This window comes from Pogona vitticeps, chromosome 4, assembly GCF_051106095.1.
Source record: "Pogona vitticeps strain Pit_001003342236 chromosome 4, PviZW2.1, whole genome shotgun sequence".
In the NCBI taxonomy this organism is placed as follows: domain Eukaryota; kingdom Metazoa; phylum Chordata; class Lepidosauria; order Squamata; family Agamidae; genus Pogona; species Pogona vitticeps.
In genome coordinates this window covers 209,086,413-209,106,583 of record NC_135786.1, presented here as the reverse complement: position 1 = coordinate 209,106,583, position 20,171 = coordinate 209,086,413, and the positions used below count along the sequence as shown (strand labels likewise).

At 40.8% G+C, this 20,171-nt stretch overlaps 1 protein-coding gene across 2 annotated transcripts in view; it reads left to right on the top strand.

Annotated features, from left to right (window-relative positions):
- The window catches only part of CNGB3 (cyclic nucleotide gated channel subunit beta 3), a 73,837-nt gene that overhangs the window by 17,148 nt on the left and 36,518 nt on the right, over positions 1-20,171 (top strand). For both annotated transcript variants that reach the window (XM_072999091.2, XM_072999093.2), the window contains exons 3-4: positions 2,262-2,382; positions 19,735-19,886. In XM_072999091.2, the coding sequence (XP_072855192.2) occupies positions 2,262-2,382; positions 19,735-19,886 (273 nt within the window). The remainder of the gene's footprint in view (positions 1-2,261; positions 2,383-19,734; positions 19,887-20,171) is intronic.

The window sequence follows — 20,171 nt, the reverse complement described above, 5'->3', positions numbered from 1 at the left end:
TCTGAAAAGCTATATACATGACAGATTCCAGATTTATATTATACAGACTCACTGCCACACTACTTTCCTACAATCAGTTTACATTCATTACAATTATATTGCATCTCTTTACTGCAGCACCTATGTTTTTTTGGATAAGAGTTAAAGTACAACTAAGATTAATTAGAAAAATTAATCATCTCCAGATAAATAAATGTCAGCTTAAAGAACCTTTTCTCAATGATTCAGTTATGCACACCCTTCTTCAAATTTGCATTTCAGACTTATATTAATATCTGTTTTGTAGCTCCTCTACAAGCCATTTGTCAAAACACAAATCCAGGAAACCAACAGCAATTATTACTCTGACAGTCATTGCACTTTATAAATATCATTGTGACAGAATGACTAAATCATAATATACCTGTGGGTGATTTTTTCAATTTCATTATTTCCCATGAGCATTCCTTTCAAAAGGAGATAAAGAAATCTCCTCAGGCTCTTTGGGCCCACAATTCAGATCTTTTCAATCTTTTAAACAAAAACCATTGCCAAATCCAAAAGTTCCAAGAGACAGGCCGATGCCAGATTTGTCTTGAATGAAAATAGTATTATTCTAAAAGGCTATGGGGGAAAGGGGGGGTTCCAACTTCCTTGGGTGCATTGTAGAGCTTCTCCAGCTTATTGCCAACTTTACTGAATGATGGTAATTGCATTCTGAAAAAAACAGTTTGAGGGGAACTGTGGTCTCGCACATTTGGAAGGAAATACATCTGGGAAAGCTGGACTAAGATGTGCTGCAATCAAATTAAAACAGCAGCAACAACAATGACAAAAAGGAGGAAAAGAGTAACTGTCACTCAATATCTAGGCTCAAACTGCATAATACAGTTAGTGTATAATTAGAAGCAGAGTTCTCTTGAAAAGCAAAATATAGCTTTTTAACCTAGCTCAAGCTTTTTCCATTTGCATTTTGAAAATTAGCTCTTTTTGTGACTGGTCATTGGGATGTCAACACAAACTTCATTGTCAAGCTTGATTGTCCAGAGAAAGGGAATTACAAACTTGTAGGACAAGCATAATAGCAGGAAATACACATTTCCTTTAATTTGTTATTTAAATCCAGGCAGATTTGGGATTGTTTTATAGTTTGCTTCTCAGTTATGACTATAGATTATAGATGTAAAAAGGGAAGAAATTACCAGTGTATGCACTGATTTGAGTGTCTCATTATAAGTATGTTATAAAGACAATCAGTTGCGGCAAAAATGGCAACTGCATTTCAACTTTCTTTCCACCCCAACTCGAATACAGTACAAGTCACCTTGACATCACTGGGGTGTGAATCTCATTGAGTCATCAAAGCAGAAGTGATCCTAAAAGTAATCTAGCCTAACCTGTTGTTCAATACAAGAGCCATAGTCTAGGTTGCAGAAACAACATCCCTCATAGACATGGGCACAAATCCTCGCAAGACGAATTTAATTTGTTTAATGTCATCTTGCAAACAATTTGTCTTGCAAAACACGTTTTCCCATAGGAATGCATTGAAATCTAATTAATGCGTTCCTATGGGCAAAAAAAGTCAGAACAAAATCAAATTTGGTTTACAAAGAGTTTATTAAGTGCTCTTTAAAGCCATACATATTGTGCAGCTGATTTCAAAAATTGCAATCAAAAAACTAACTTTTTAAACATCATAGAAAAACATTTAAAAATCAGCAAACATGAGGCAGGAACAAAAAACAGAAAACATTTGTCTTGTGAAGCATGGACATAGGAACATCTGTCTTGCGAGTCATCAACCCCATCACCAAAAACATTTGTCTTGTGAGTTTTTCATCCCGTGAGGCACTGTACTTGCAAGCAGTTCATCAGACACACTCACACAACTAGTTGCATAATCAGCTGTACAGTCAGTTGTGCAACCAGACATGCAATGCAGACAGCCAGAGTGCAACTCCCTGTTTTGCTAGGATTTCAGCCAGCCTCTCTTTAACTGTCTCCATGGGAGGAGACGGCCCAATACCCCTCAAAGCACATTGTCACCATAGCCCTACCTAATATTTATAATGTTCCTCTTTCGGTATCCACTTTGGATTATTCTTCACTTCGATATCTTGAAAGAGAAAGTCATGCTTGGAAAAATAAATGATTTTCTAATTTATACATGAGATACTTTTCTTGTTCACTTAGTGGTGGATGAGCAGAGGATCATATTTTCATTTTAACTCTCAGTTTTGTGTTTGCCATAACTGCTATTTTCAACTGTCTGATCCTAGATGGAGCAAAACCATCAGAAAAAGAACCTGAGCCCCCTCAGGCTGCCCAATCAGCAGAACCTGCTGGGGCAACAACAAAGGAAGAGGTGCCTCCAGGGAAGGAGAAGGAAGAGACAGCAGAGTGAGTATCATTCAGTATTGTTTATTATTATTATTATTATTATTATTATTATTATTATTATTATTATTATTATTATTATTATTATTATTATTATTATTATTATTATTATTATTATTATTATTATTATTATTGTTGTTGTTGTTGTTGTTGTTGTTGTTGTTGTTGTTGTTGATGATGATGATGATGATGATGATGATGATGATGATGATGATGATGATGATGATGATGATGATGATGATGAACTTAATGGTGAAAAAGCAGTGATTTATACTTTGTGGAACCAATCAGATTAACAAAACTACTATTCTCTTGTGTGGAAACAAATATCAAAAATAAAGAAAAGCTAATAAATATTAATTCTCCACTATTATTAATTCTTTTAAAACCTGTGAAAGATATGTTGTGAAATAAAGAGCACCCTAGGCAGGGTAAAAGGGACGCGGTGGTGCATGTGGGTTAAACCACAGAAGCCTCTGCACTGCAAAGTCGGGAGACCGGCAGTCGGAAGATCACTTATCCCAGCTCCTGCCAACCTAGCAGTTTGAACCTAGCAGTTTGAAATGTAAAAATGGCAGTATATAAATAGATACCACCACGGTGGGAAGATAACAGCATTCCATGTCTAGTCGCACTGGCCACGTGACCATGGAAACTGTCTATGGACAAACGCTGGCTCTGCGGCTTGGAAACGGGGTGAGCACTGCCCCCTAGAGTCCAACACGACTGGACTAAATGTCAAGTGGATTCCTTAGGCAGGCATCCTTCAGTCTCAAGAGACTATGGTAATGTGCTCTGAATAGAGGACTTGGAGAAGCATCTAGTGTGGCTGAGAAGGCCAATTTGAGAGTGAAAATCTCTTCCACACTGAAGACAAATACAATCTGTCCCCTGTCCATCTCCCTGATTTGGCTGGTTTCGGGACTGCCTCTTCACCTCGGCCTGCAGGACAAGGGTCTCTTCAAATTGGGAGAGGCCATGATGCATGGATTGCTGCCTTGTCGTGGCGAAGGGGCTTGAGTAACTCAGAGAAACTATGGGCTATGCCGTGCAGGGACACCCAAGACGGACAGGACATAGTGGAGAGTTCCGACTAAACGCAATCCACCTGGAGTAGGAAATGGCAAGCCACTCCAGTATCTTTGCCAAGAACGCCCCATGATCAGAAACAAAAGGCTAAAAGATATGACGCTGGAAGATGGGCCCCTCAGGTCGGAAGGCGTCCAACATGCTACTGAGGAAGAGCGGAGGACAAGTACAAGTAGCTCCAGAGCTAATGAAGTGGTTGGGCCAAAGCCGAAAGGACGCTCAGCTGTGGACGTGCCTGGAAGTGAAAGGAAAATCCAATGCTGCAAAGAAAAATACTGCATAGGAACCTGGAATGTAAGATCTATGAACACTGGGAGTGGTCAAACAGGAGATGGCAAGAATAAACATCGACATCCTGGGCATCAGTGAACTAAAATGGACAGGAATGGGCGAATTCAGCTCAGATGATTATCATATCTACTATTGTGGACAAGAATCCCGTAGAAGGAATGGAGTAGCCGTCATAGTCAACAAAAGAGTGGGAAAAGCTGTAATGGGATACAATCTCAAAAATGATAGAATGATGTCAATACGAATCCAAGGCAAACCATTCAACATCACAATAATCCAAGTTTATGCACCAACCAGCATTGCTGAGAAGACTGAAATTGAACAATTCTATGAAGATCTACAACACCTTCTAGAACTGACACCAAAGAAAGATGTTCTTCTCATTCTAGGGGACTGGAATGCTAAAGTAGGGAGCCAAGAGATAAAAGGAACAACAGGGAAGTTTGGCCTTGGAGTTCAGAACGAAGCAGGACAAAGGCTAATAGAGTTTTGTCAAGAGAATAAGCTGGTCATCACAAACACTCTTTTCCAACAACACAAGAGGCGACTCTATACATGGAAATCACCAGATGGGCAATATCGAAATCAGATTGATTATATTCTCTGCAGCCAAAGATGGAGAAGCTCTATACAGTCAGCAAAAACAAGACCTGGAGCTGACTGCGGTTCTGATCATCAGCTTCTCATAGCAAAATTCAAGCTTAGACTGAAGAGATTAGGAAAAACCACTGGGCCACTCAGGTATAATCTAAACCAAATCCCTTATGAATACACAGTGGAAGTAAAGAACAGATTTAAGGAACTAGATTTGGTGGACAGAGTGCCTGAAGAACTTTGGATAGAGGCTCGTAACATTGTCCAGGAGGCAGCAATGAAAACCATCCCAAAGAAAAGGAAATGCAAGAAAGCAAAGTGGCTGTCCAACGAGGCCTTAGAAATAGCAGAGAGGAGAAGGGAAGCAAAATGCAAGGGAGATAGGGAAAGTTACAGAAACTTGAATGCAGACTTCCAAAGAATAGCAAGGAGAGACAAGAGGGCCTTCTTAAATGAACAATGCAAAGAAATAGAGGAAGATAACAGAAAAGGAAAGACCAGAGATCTGTTCAGGAAAATTGGACATATTAGAGGAACATTTTGCGCAAAGATGAACATGATAAAAGACAAAAATGGGAGGGACCTAACAGAAGCAGAAGACGTCAAGAAGAGGTGGCAAGAATACACGGAGGAATTATATCAGAAAGATGTGGATATCCCGGACAACCCAGACAATGTAGTTGCTGACCTTGAGCCAGACATCCTGGAGAGCGAAGTCAAGTGGGCCTTAGAAAGCCTGGCTAACAACAAGGCCAGTGGAGGTGATGGCATTCCAGTTGAACTATTTAAAATCTTGAAAGATGATGCTGTTAAGGTGCTACATTCAATATGCCAGCAAGTTTGGAAAACTCAACAGTGGCCAGAGGATTGGAAAAGATCAGTCTACATCCCAATCCCAAAGAAAGGCAGTGCCAAAGAATGCTCCAACTACCGTACAATTGCACTCATTTCGCACGCTAGCAAGGTTATGCTCAAAATCCTACAAGGTAGGCTTCAGCAGTATGTGGACCGAGAACTTCCAGAAGTACAAGCTGGATTCCGAAGAGGCAGAGGAACTCGAGACCAAATTGCTAACTTGCGCTGGATTATGGAGAAAGCCAGAGAGTTCCAGAAAAATATCTACTTCTGCTTCATTGACTATGCGAAAGCCTTTGACTGTGTGGACCACAGCAAACTATGGCAAGTTCTTAAAGAAATGGGAGTGCCTGACCACTTTATCTGTCTCCTGAGAAACCTATATGTGGGACAGGAAGCAACAGTTAGAACTGGTCATGGAACAACTGAGTGGTTCAAAATTGGGAAAGGAGTACGGCAAGGCTGTATATTGTCCCCCAGCTTATTTAACTTATATGCAGAATACATCATGCGGAAGGCTGGACTGGAAGAAACCCAAGCCGGAATTAAGATTGCCGGAAGAAATATCAACAACCTCCGATATGCAGATGATACCACTCTGATGGCAGAAAGTGAGGAGGAATTAAAGAACCTTGTAATGAGAGTGAAAGAGGAGAGTGCAAAAAACGGTCTGAAACTCAACATCAAAAAAACTAAGATCATGGCCACTGGTCCCATCACCTCCTGGGAAATAGAAGGGGAAGATATGGAGGCAGTGTCAAATTTTATCTTCCTGGGCTCCATGATCACTGCAGATGGAGACAGCAGCCCTGAAATTAAAAGGCGCCTTCTTCTTGGGAGGAAAGCGATGACAAATCTGGACAGCATCTTGAAAAGCAGAGACATCACCTTGCCAACAAAAGTCCGAATAGTCAAAGCTATGGTTTTTCCTGTCGTGATGTATGGAAGTGAGAGCTGGACCATAAAGAAAGCAGACCGCCGAAGAATTGATGCCTTTGAATTGTGGTGCTGGAGGAGGCTCTTGAGAATCCCCTGGACTGCAAGGAGAACAAACCTATCAGTTCTAAAGGAAATCAACCCTGAGTGCTCACTGGAAGGACAGATCCTGAAGCTGAGGCTCCAGTACTTTGGCCATCTAATGAGAAGAAAAGACTCCCTGGAAAAGACCCTGATGTTGGGAAAGTGTGATGGCAAGAGGAGAAGGGGACGACCGAGGATGAGATGGCTGGACAGTGTCTGCGAAGCAACCAACATGAACCTGACACAACTCCGGGAGGCAGTAGAAGACAGGAGGGCCTGGCGTGCTCTGGTCCATGGGGTCACGAAGAGTCGGACACGACTAAACGACTAAACACACACATGATGCACTGCCTGCCTCCAGGCTGAACAGTCAGACATCAAGGTTTCCCATCTGTTGAGGTCCATTCCTAAGGCCTTCAGATCCCACTTGCAGATATCCTTGTATCGCAGCTGTGATCTCCTTCTGGGGCAGTTTCCCTGCACTAATTCTCCATACAGGAGATATTCTGGAATCCGACCATCAGCCATTCTCACGACATGCCCAAGCCAACGTAGACATTGTTGGGCACCCAGCCATGCATGCACACGAATCATGCATCCACGATGCAAGACAAACTGTAATCACTACTTGCAAGTACAGCTAAATAGAATGGGCAGAAGCACCACAATCAGAACCTGGTGTGTGTGTGTGTGTGTGTGTGTGTGTGTGTGTGTGTGTGTGTGTGTGTGTGTGTGTGTGTGTGTGTGTGTGTGTGTGTGTGTGTGTGTGTGTGACCAATTTCTACCTGCATAGTGATGTAAAAGCTTGTAGATGTGAATGATGGTAACATAAATAAGTTTCCTGAAAAGACTCCACATTATAGGCCTTAACTGCTTATGCTACATCTCCTTCCTTATTAGAGCAACTCCATTTTTTCTGTGTTTTTCATTTCTATGGTAAAACATTTTGCAACTGTCTGATTGAAAATGCCCTATTCCAGTCCAGTTGAGTTCACTCACATTAGATACTGTAATGTTTAAATGCTCAATTTCTTCCTTTACAGGTTTCAATTTACCTTGATTCATATGTACGTACATACATACGTACGTACACGTCTCTGTGTGTGTGTGTGTGTGTGTGTATTTGTTGGGGGTATTTCTGGACCTGGCATTCCCTTTGAAAGCTCAAATATTGGCTTTTGCCTTGGAGTGCTTTTATCAATTCTGGTTGATTGCCCAATTGTGCCCCTACCTGGATAAGAAATGCTTACTAACAGTGATTCAAGCATTGCTGTCTATGTAGGGCTGCCCTTCAAAGTCATGTGGAAATTTCAGCAGGTCCAAAATGCAGCAGCCAGACTAATTTCTAAGATTAGCAAATTCAACCATTTATTCCCAAGTCTTGGTGTAATTTCATTGGTTCCCTGTCATTTTCCATGCTCAATTCAAGGTGCTGGTTGTGGCCTATAAAGGCCTTAACTGTTTAGGACCTTGATACTTGTCAGAATGTCTCTCCCAGAAAGGAGTGACCTGTTTCACTTGCTCTTCTCAATCCATGATTCTAAATGTGGCCACATCAAGGGAGGCCAGAAATAGAGCCTGTGCCCTGAGCACACTCCTGTACTGCAGTGAGTCCTGGATCCTTTGTGCATGGCAGGAGAGGAAGCTGAACAACTTCCATATGCATTGCCTCCGACGGATTTTTGGTATCACCTGGCAGGACAAAGTTCCAAATAGAGTAATCCTAGAACGAGCTGGATTTTTTAGCATGTATACACTACTGAAACAGCTACATCTACGTTGGCTTGGGCACGTCGTGAGAATGGCTGATGGTCGGATTCCAAAGGATCTCCTGTATGGAGAATTAGTGCAGGGAAATCGCCCCAGAGGGAGTCCACAGATGCAATACAAGGTCATCTGCAAGTGGGACCAGAAGGCCTTAGGAATGGACCTCAACAGATGGAAAACCTTGAGATCTGAGCGTTCAGCCTGGAGGCAGGTGCTGCATCATGGCCTCTCCCATTTTGAAGAGACCCTTGTCCAGCAGGCTGAGGCCAAGAGGCAGTCCCGAAACCAGCAAAACCAGGGAGCTGGACAGGGGATAGATTGGATTTGTCTTCAGTGTGGAAAGGATTGTCACTCTCGAATTGGCCTTCTCAGCCACACTAGACGCTGTTCCAAGTCCTCCATACAGAGCACATTACCATAGTCTTTTGAGACTGAAGGATGCCTATGATGAAAGCAAAGAAGAACCCTCCACTAGAAGAGTCCTAATATTTCTCTGTGATTACAAAGGCAAGCTAATACAATGGAATGTTTGAGTCCTATACAGGATAAATTCATTGAAAAATACATATGTACTTGGTGGGGGGAGGGAAGCATGGCCTATGCCTGATTCCCTCTCCCCACATCCACCCAAAAAGAAGCTTACAAGATGTCACTCTTGTGAAATGCAAGGAAAGTTTGCCATTTCATCTATTTCTTTGCTTAGTTTGGAAAAGAGGGAAAGATGCATTTATTCATAATTTCATTTGATGGTCCATTTAAAGTCACCGTTTTAGCACATACAGAGTGGAAAAATACAATAGAAGAAAGCAAATATTGACAGATTGCAATGTCAGCTGATAAAACTCACTTCTGGCATGCTGATTTAACTGCAAATCATCCAGATACATTGATTCCACACCTCTTGTGCTATGGACCTCCTGCTACTATATCTTTGGGTTCCAAAAACCTGAAGGTAAATTATAAGGGCATTCAAGCTTCCACCTCCAATTATTTTTTCAATATATGCACAAAGCAGACCATGAAATACTGTATGTATGTAAGAAAGAAAGAAGAAGCCATGTAGTTCTTGAATGAAATCAAAAAAGGATAGAGAAGGTCTTTGTCGGATCTGCTTTGTTTTGGATTCCTGCATTGAGCAGGATCTTGGACTGATAGGCCCCCTTCCAGCTCAATTATTCTGTGATGCTATGACCATTGAAATACCAAAAGCAGGGGAGCTTTTGAGTCCTGCAGGACTCGTCATCAGGCTGGCATCACAATGTTCTGCAGGGAGAGGAACATAAAAATCTGCAGTCTGAATATGTGGAACTTTACCAAGATCCCTCACTGATTCCTGAGTAAACATAATATAAAAGGAGAGGTTGTTTTACGGACTCATAAGTGGTGAAAGTACAGAAAACAAAGAGCATGAATAAATGGTCTATCTTGTAATTTATTTGGCAGCTAGACCTCTGGTGAAGAAGACACTTAGAGAAGAGCTAGCTGATGCAGAGTAAGCTCAGGATCCTATCATAAATTAATGCAATTATCCCTTTTTAGACAGAGCAAGGGAAAGGAAAAATCAGGGTGAATCACTTTTGTCTTTTGTGGAAGGCTTGTTTTATACTTCCCAACCACAGGGAGAGGAAATATGTCAGCCTTGAAGCTGGTGTACGTTTTCCTCCATCTTCTCTGCCAACTGACTAGTTGTGGCAGGCCTTTCCAGCAGAGCTGCAGAGAGGCATCAGATGATGGACCTCCCACTTTGAAGGAATGGGAGCCTTTAGTGAATTCACTGGAAAACGGATTGCAATAAGTGGGAATATACAGGGAAGAGATTGCATTGTAGCTGCTAAACTAAGCAGCGGGTACCAGAAAAACCTGAAGTAAATAGACTGAGGAGTCTTTCTCTGGTGCCGAATATCAAGAGATTTTTGTTTTTGTTTTGTTTTGACATTTTCTCCATTTTTTTCCCTTCTTGGGAATGCTACAAATTTATTTCTTGAATGGAGTTAGCAATAGGGATGGGCATGAACCACTGGTTTGTTTTTTCAGCTGCCCAGAGCCTCACTTCAAGGCCCTCCTCTTCCACTGGGCACCCATGCAGAGGCAGCAGCTTGGATTCCCCACCCCACCTCCTCCAGGCACTGGCTCTGAGTGGGCAGTCACTGGAGGAGGTGAGTCTCTGAAGCACTGAAACCTGTTCAGGTGATAAATGAACCAGCATGAACTGCCAAACCCACAATGTTTTTTTTTTTTTTTTTTGCATCCACTGGTGTGGATAGAACATACATGGCAGGAAAAGCACAGTATCACAAATAGTGTGGAAGGTTAAATACAATTCTTCAGGTAGTTAGCTGTGGAAAATAGTTGGGAGACTTTTGATCAACAGTCCGCAATACATAGTTAGATACTTTTTAATCTAATTACTTTTAATGAACAACACTAAAGACACACACTCTAGATGTGGAATGATCTAAGCTGCCTTGAGACTCGAGCCTATAGATTTTCTGTCCATTTTCAAAATATGTTCCAACCCAGAGTAGGAGGTGAGAAATCTGTTTTTGAATCTGTTTCAAAGCACACAAAGCACAGTAGAGGGAGAAACCCGGCGCATCAGTGAGGTAATTTTCCAGTCCACCTGAGGGATTAGCTGGAATGATGGCATAGCCAGCTATTACTTCAGCAAGGAGAGGATTTAAAGGTTTACACAGGCTGACCATATGTCCTGACTTATTCAATCACAGAGGAATTATATATCATAAATGGTACAGGCATTTTAAAAAAGAAAAAAAAACCTTTACGTGCCTCATTAATTCGGTTTTTCAGCTTTGTACTGTCTTTTCTGAACATAGGCTATGACCCTGGAGGTCTCAGATTCCACAGTTGGGCTACATATTTTTGTTGTGATGTTTGTTTCTTCAAGATTTTTTTTTCAAAAACTGTCTTTAGGGAATTACACTTGTCAGAGATGGACAAGTCACACGCAGGCTTTCTATATCTTTGAACCACATTAAAAATTGTTTAGTCAAGCCAAGCCTAAAATTTACAAGTGTGAAGATGGCGTCTGCCTTATCCAGTAAAGAGGTTTGCAGTGGAGTCTGTCAAGAAATGCTTTGAATCTATCTGACTCAAACCAACATAGTCTATTTGGAAAATCAAAATTCTCTACAACCCATTTGGCTTCACTATGTAGGTCCATTGCTGGCTGGCTCCAGCGTTTGAGCCATTCCTTTGAGACTGAGATGATAATGAGTTGCTTGATCAACAGATCTTTTACATAATCTGACCTACTTTCCTAGTTTGTTTCTTGTTTACGGATGACCACCTGTTCTGACTTTACAGCAGCCAGATAAACAGCTGCATGTAAAGTTTCTAAATTAAAAATTCAAAAATAATCTCTCTCCCACAGGATTGTACACATTTAAATTCAGAATACAAATAGGGATCCTTTTAGACCTCTTTGCTGTTAATTTAATTTTGTAAAAAAATTATGCTGCATAATTTGATATTACCAGCAAATGTGGCCACTTCACCTCTCATGAGCATTTGAAACCAATTCACAAACCACTAGTCCCATTATGCAGTAGTGATGAATAGGGAACACCACTGGTTACACACTCATACAACCACCGTGTCTTCTACCTGCTTGTAGAGAAACTGGATTGACAGGCAGTTTCATTAAAAAAGACATGATAATGTTTTCTAGATACCTGTTGCCATCTGGAAATACTTTTGGTGGAGGAATAAGGAAGACATGAGGAATGTTGAGATAAAACATCCACATAAAACCAAGATATGATGGGAGTGGGATTGACTTACCTCCCATCATGGGAATGTGGTTTCTACACAGAACTATATGAATATACACATTGTACATGTGCCGGTTTGGTACAAAGCTGCAAGGTAATCTCATGAAGACAGATCAGAACTGTAGCCTCATCTGTGACCCTCATCTGTGTATGACTTTCAGGAATGAAGCCAACAGGCTGGAGGTGTTCCACTCCCTGTCCACATTGATTGTATGCAAATTCATTGCCTGAGCATGTGACCTGGAAGCTCAATAATTGCTATCCCATTACTGAGCAGTCCTCCAGGCTCTCTAAGCTATACAAAGAAATACTACACAAAGAAAAGGCCACAGCTTTATTGGCTATAGCAGCAGTCCCTGACCAGCACTGGGGAACTGGATCCAATGCATCAAATTAAGAGGTCAAATTGCCCCTTGATGCTCACCACTGTTCACTTCAGCAGCTGCTGAAGGTCTCCTGTCGGCAGTCGCTGTTTTCTGGGTCTATGCCACTCCATGATTCTCAGGTACCTGAGGGCAGAGGTTATGCCAACGGGGCCCCAAACGAGGCCAGACCATGACCCTGCCCCCATCTCCTTGTCCAGGAAGGTTAATTCACAATATCCCAACTGCCAACAAAGTTGTGACAAATTTATATGAGTACCCAAGCTCAGAGAACTAATAACACCTAACCCTTCACCCTTATAGCCTATGAGTTAATTTAAAGGAACACCATACCACCACCCTAAAAGAGAGAGGGAAGGAGGGGAAAGGGAATCTGTCAAGTGGTGGTCTGCCCAAAGGATGGCCGCATCTCTTATTTTTAAACAGGGCAGATGGACCGGAGTGGAAACCCTTTTCTGGTCCACAGTCTTCTTCAGAATTTTTCCCACTGGCCAATAAACATCTGGAAGGAAAATCTTGCTTTGTTGTTGTTGTTTAGTCATTTAGTTGTGTCCGACTCTTCAAGACATCTTGCTTACCACTGGTACATTAGGAGCCAGCAGGGAAATCTCCCACAGCTGTCCCCTCTCTTCTCCCTGCCAGACCGTGTGGCCACTGCCATTGCAATTCTGCATTCCCCATTACCTACTGAGCCCGGCAACCCTTTTAAGCGGCAACATGTGGGCCTATTTCCTTACAGGAAATGACAGTGTTTATCAGTATTTTCACCATTCGTCTCAAGAACTACATTTGTTTTCCTTTGGTTCACTGCATTTCCTATAGAAACATCTCATCAAAACTGAGAGAGGTGTTTTGAAAGATCTTGAAATATCAAACATTCAGTGTTTGGCATTTCCTGTTATAAGCATTCAGATCCTGTTCTTCTCCAATTTTCTTTTAATTTCCATTTCATATCATTTTAAAGAGAGAATCATTTTCTTGTTTATGCCCTATCATTTCAATACAGCCTCAAACTCTATCATCTGATTTAAGGCTTTCTACCTGGAAGTTACTGTTATGTCTATTTAATTATTAGGACTTTGAAAGCATATAATACAATAGCTTGCACATGTTAATTATTCCTAAAAGGCTCATTAAAGATGTTTCAGGCTAAAGTTAATTGTCGATTAATATTAAAATCATGTGACACATATCCTCTTTATCTCTGTGAAAAGTCTTGTGGCACCTTTGAGACATTTAGATTTAACACATTGGCCAGAATCCTATAACTAACACCAGCCAGCATAAGTTCATCAGCATTAATTTTGGTGGTGAATCGCTATTTGTGAAGACAAGGTTGTATTTCATTCCATATAGCAGTTGTGTGGTATTGTTGTGTGACAGGATATACAGATGTCAGCTTTTTAACTAGTGGCAATTTGCTGGTGAAATGTATCCCGACTTACCCCAACACAATTGTCCAACTGGATTCCAGTGAAAGTAACATAAGCTTTCATAGGCAAAAACTGATTTCACCAGATGTGTGAGGTAAACGATCCCCTAAATTAGTGTCTCTCTCTCTCTCTCGTGTGTGTGTGTGTGTGTGTGTGTGTGTGTGTGTGTGTGTGTGTGTGTGTGTGTGTGTGTGTGTGTGTGTGTGTGTGTGTGTGTGTGTGTGTGTGTGTGTGTGTGTGTGTGTGTGTGTGTGTGTGTGTGTGTAGTTATACCAGTCATCCATTACTGGGTATCCTTCGTACATTGACAGAACATAATGAAGGAAAATGTTCAATATATCTGAAATGACTATATTGAGGAAGACTTCTCTAATTAACCTTTACCTCAAAAATGGTTAAAACAAACTTAAATAAAACAAGAAGATACGGTACATTGCCAGGCAAAGCAAAATTAGTACCAAATCAAATTAAAGTGAGCAGAAGATCACATCAGCACGGGTGTGGTCGATTGTGGATTAATAGGCAGAGCAAATGAATCATGTAAACAATTGCTCACAAAGTAGCAATGCCTTTGTGCACTGAAACAGCAATTTCTACTTATCTATTGAATCCAAGTTTTAGGTCAAAATTAGATGAGATATGAGGCTGTGATTAGTAGTTCTGTGTTTTCCTCTGTGGAGCAAATAGCATAATAAGTCAAGATAAGGTCAATTATGAGTGGGGGAAAACAGTGTAAAAGAAAGGCTTAAACCATTGTTCCTTTTCATTTTACCCATGAAGGATCCAGCCATGAAAACCCCTGCTGTCAAGTCTGCTTTGCAGCATAGTCACATTTGCCACTGAATTCTAATTCACACCAGAGTTAACATTTCTGTTTACTTGTTTTTCAGTAGAAGCATAGAAACAACCCCCCCAATACTGAAATAATTACCCATTGAGCTCTGTTACCATTCTGATATGTATTCCTTTGTTTTTCTCACATGCATAACTTGTGTAATATATGTAAATTGCAGAAAGACATTGTCTGCAATTAATGGTGTTTATGATCACATTAGAAGATGTGCTGGCATATAAAGTGGACATTATGGCTGACATTTTGTGGCCATATCATGCTACTGTTTGTAGTAAATATGGAAATGCCACCAACTTCATGGTTTCTGTGTATCTGTATGCATGTGAAAGCCCTTTTTGCTTTTCTGATATATGTATCAGATGAAAAGCATGGGCTCTAGCCTATAAAAACTTATGCCACAATCAATCAGCTAACCTTTGTAGTATTGGAAACCCTGTTGGTTTTGATACAGCTGAGTAAAATAATACCCTAAAATAATATTCTGAGTTAGTATCATTTGATTTTGTTTCTAATATATCAGGAGTCTGAAAACTGAGACATCAGCAGTAGCAGCCATGCACTTTACTCTGTGACACCAGGGAAGATAGTAACTTTGAGTCCAAGGATGTGGTGGATCCACTCTGGTCTTCAGGCCAAACTATATAGCAGCTAAGGAAGGCACTGAAGTGATTTTGGGAATAGGGTTCAGCACCTTCAATAGCTCCTGTAAAGTTGAGGCTACCTAGTAAAGATTCATTGCTCCCATTAAATTTGTGTTACCCTCTTTCACTGATATGATAGTAGTAGGAAATCATATGAAGTAGCTGGATACATCAAGGAGTTGTGGCTAAAGCACTAGATAGAGCTTTTCTACTTTACATTTTAGATCAAACAAAACAGGAAGTAGTTAATTTCTCTGTCTTAACATATTTTCCCTCTGACAATGGAATTTCCTCAGAGATGCATTCCTTATCAATCAGCCATGCAAATCATAACTGTGTTTACCTTCCAGTGACCAATCATGAACCAAAGCATGCTATAAAACAAGGTACAGAGGTGAGGAAAATGAAAAACGTATATTTTCCCTGACTTGAAAGAATACTTCTAAATACATGCTAACTCTATCAACAAATTTGGCCTCTTGGCCAGGAATTTCATTCCTTTGTGTTTTCATGACAACCTGGTTGAGGAAAATATCTGACCTCACTTCTATTACATATTGGATAGCATCCTGATCCCTGTAAGTAACTGAAGAGTTATTGTATTGCTCCAATCAACAACACAGGGCTCAGTTGACATTAGTAACCAATAGGAATCTACCTGGCTCTACATAGTGATACTCTATGACCTAGCATGGATTAAGTTGCTGTCATTTAACCCCCTGCATAACAATTAACTATTTAATTCTAGGAAAGGATTATTAGTAAGATAGAATGTAAGGCTCTTGTTCATTCTGTAAAATACAGCAGATCTGAATAAACCACAGAATGTAGGCTACCAGGCTAGATAAATCATTGCCAGTTGCAGCCTATGCCAGATAGATTTTATCAAGCAGCTGACAGGACTTCACTGGGAGAAAGATTGCATAGAAATGAAACAAACAAACAAATATTCACTCTGAAGAGTCATAAAGGTTAAAGACGGCTTCGTTAGAAGATTCCTTTTGATTAGAGAACAGGCTTGAAACAAATAATGCAATAGCCAAAATGGTGATGGATGGTTTACTTCAGCCTGTCTGCAATTTCCCTATCCTTCATATTGTTTAGGCACATAATAGGAGTGACTAAACCAGCACATTAATTACACTATTAATCACTGTGTTTACATTAATTATAGCACAGAGGAATCACCTAGCAAAATGAAAGCCACATCCATCTAAATTCAGCTTGTTGCTGGACCATGAAACAAGTTTCAAGATGCCCCATTAGTTTTGTGATGTTTTAAAAGAGGATGGGAGAATGAGCACAGTATCACCATGTTGTGTGCCTTTCGTTGGCTTAGTTCAGTGGGCTGGAGGATCTGGCTGTGGAATCTGAGTCCAGGAGTTCAGAACCCTACTGTGCCTCCAAGAGAAGCCAGATAAGGTCACCAGAGCATATGTGGCTGGCAATGATACATGCCCTACCACTTGTCACTTCCTTCTTCTGGTTGGGCAAGCTGCAAAGCACCACCGGAAGGAGGAACTGGCAAACCACTTCTGATTATTTATACTTATAACTTTTCTGGGAGGAGAAACATAGGTCAATTGACTTGACAGCACATCGTGAGTATTATCATTATTCCTACAGCCTTATTTAGGCATTCTCAGATAATGCAAAGAACATACATGAGGAGGGGGCACATTAGCCTCACCTGTTCCATTATCACATGAAAGCAACGGTTTGAAGAGAGAGCGGCCACTGTCTTCATACTGTCCCCCCATATGAGCCAAAACATGAAAAAAATCAGATGCATCATGTTCTGCTTGTGGGCTTCCCAGAGGCAATTAGCAGGCTGCTGTATGGACAGACTGCTAGATGAACCTACTTGGCCTAATCCAGTTGGGCTCTTTTTACATTTATATATTCTTCTACCTGCATTCTCTTAACCTGAGAGAGAGAGAGAGAGAGAGAGAGAGAGAGAGAGAGAAAACGAACATGTTTTGTGGTCAGACTCCTTCCTCGTGGGAGCTATGGACATCTATCTCTTTTAAGTAAGACCTATAAGAGTGGGTAGCGAAACCAAGAGTGATTTAAACCACTGGTTCTTAACCTTGGGTTACTCAGGAGTTTTGGACTGCAACTCCCAGAAGCCTTCACCACCAGCTGTCCCGACTGGGGTTTCTGGGAGTTGCAGTTCAAAAGCATCCAAGTAACAAAGGTTAAGAACCACTGATTTAAACAATCTGTGGGGAAAACAAGCAGGTCTAATAAACTATAGTAAGTAATAAACTCCATGTGGAATGGAGCAGGTAGAAACAATTGAACACATCCTGGTGCGGTGCACATTTTACAAGGATGTGCGTGAATAACTTGTTTCCCCTCTGATTGGTCAATTTCCCGGCTGTACAGAGCAACAATGTACGCATGTGCTGCTGTCTGACTCCAATCCCATTCTTACACATAGGGTTGCCAAATTTCTTACTGCTGCAATGGGCATTAGAAAAAGGACCCTAAAAGCAGATGAGCCTCTGTAGTTAGAGCATGGTTTGCTTTAGGGGAGATGTTTTGATGTTGTCGTTGTTCACCTCAGAACCGAGTATTTGCATTTGATCCCAGTATTTTTGTATACTTTTGTATATTTAGATATTTCGATGTTTTATTTGTGGCTGGTCTTTGACCGTAATAAAGTTCTTTCTTTCTTTCTTTCTTTCTTTCTTTCTTTCTTTCTTTCTTTCTTTCTTTCTTTCTTTCTTTCTTTCTTTCTTTCTTTCTTTCTTTCCTTCCTTCCTTCCTTCCTTCCTTCCTTCCTTCCTTCCTTCCTTCTTTCTTTCCTTCTTTCCTTCTTTCCTTCTTTCTTTCTTTCCTTCTTTCTTTCTTTCCTTCTTTCTTTCTATCTATCTATAGTAAGAGCCTTTTAACACAAATAGCATTCTTGAAATGATGAATATGAGAGCATTTACTCCAGCAATCATTGTAGAGGTGCCTGTTTTTCCTTAAACATAGCAAAATACCAGTCAACTTACTTGCTTTCTGTCTATCTGTCTGTCTAGCTGACCATTGCCTTAGTTTCTCCCTTTGTACTTAGTTTGGGGGCTCTTCCCTCCCTCCCGCATTCTAAATATTTGGTTATTCAAACAGACTAAAGGCAATCTATCATATGTTTATAAGTCACCCATTTTTGCTTCAAACATGTTCTCTAGGTTTTCTTCAGAATATTCAGATTCAGTGCAGGCTTTCTTCTGCAGCTGGTCTCAGCCTTATTTTGGTTACATCCCAGCGGGTTTCCTTTCACGTTACGAGTGACTGGTGGTTCTGGGACAGCAGTGTCAGTGCCGACCCAGCAGCATTTAACACACTGACTCAATTTCAGCACATGTTATAACTCAAACACTAATCTGATAATTCCAAAGAAATGAAACTCTGGAACAAACAGGGCAGCATTTTACCTTATCTGACACATTCTCCATTATTCTAACAGTGTCAGAATTAGAGTTTTACAGAGCTTCCTTGGACTACATCCCCCATAATCCTCCAGTCAGTATGATCAGTGGCTGGAATGTATCATCTTTTCAAGGATGTTTCCAAATTCTGACCTAGTTTTCATTTATTTTAATGTTCCTGCACATGTGCACACGTAAATTCAACACACATACCACATTCTTTTTAAGGCCCATGGCAAGCATGAAAAAAAATATTGAGGGAAGTACAGAAGAGCCAGAGTGAATGTTTTGTTTGTGGTAGGGAGAGTGCTCCTAACAACATTTAATTTGACCCTTAAACAGAGAGCTTGTCACTCACCTGTTGTTGCTATTTTTCATCCAGTGGCTTCTGGGGTATGGCGACCCTAACTGGGTTTCCAACAGATGGGAGCTGTTGAAAGAATGGTTTGCCACTGTGAACCTCCAGCAAGTTTTCATGGCTGAGTGGGATTTGAACCCAGGTGTCTTTAATCATGATCTAACAGTCTTCCCATTGTGCCACACTAGTCTCCAACATTTACTTGGCAAGCCGCAATGCGATATGGCTAGTGAGCTGTTGTGCAGTCCTGGTCTAAATTTGTTGTTTTTATAACAAAATGGCTTCAGCTATTTAAGGCAGGGAACCACATGTGTTATTTTAGATCTTATAAATGATACTTGTTGGACTACAACTCCCAAAATGATTTAGCCAATATGGCCATACCACTGTGGGAGGATTCTGCAAGTCAGATCCCAAAAGGTAAATTCTCCAAGCTATGTCTTACTTAGCTGGCTGGATAGCTCAGTGGTTTAGGTGGGAGTTTGATTGCCCCTGTGCCTCCTGTCATAGAGTCAGTCTGTGTGGCTTTGGGCAAGCTACACAATCCCAGGGTGCCCCTAGAAGAAGGGAATCGTAAATCATTTCCAAGCATTATCTACCTGGAAAACCCTGAAAACAGTAGACATAAGTCAGAACTGACCTGACAACTTGTTGTTGTTGCTGTTGTTATGTCTTGTTTGTCTTGCAATCATTGCTTGTTCTTACTTACTTTACTAGTTTATTTAATTAATTTACTAATTATTTCAGTATTTTCAATAAAGTAAAATTACTTGTTTACTAGCTTGACAAATTTATTTTAAGAAATTACCATGATACATCTTCAAAGATTTTAACTCTTATCCTCTCCTCTTCCCAAAACAGCACAGAGGATAAACGACCAGGGACACCCATAAATGAATTTGCTCAAGAACAGCTCAAAGACATTGTCAGGAAAATGAAAGAAAGACAAGCTATTTACAAAGAAAAGCTGACTGATCCGATCCTTTCATCACCGGAACCGAGTCCAACAGCCAGTAAGTTAATGGAAAGTGCACCCCACCTGTTCACCTTTGTTTAAAGCATTTAAAAATAATCAGCTGCTACTTGTTGAGAGATCCTCACACTGTGATCATGTATGTCATTTGCTCAACTTACCTTCTTTTGCCATTTTAGTTCTAGCAAATTCAGAGGTAGCATTAAAAGGTAGGATCCAGGAATCACTGGGAACTCAGTCTGTGGGGATTCATAATTGGTGGGGGAAGGAGATAGGAGGAGGAAGAAAGTGGTGTGTGGTGGTGCAAGAATGAAAAAAAGTTTTA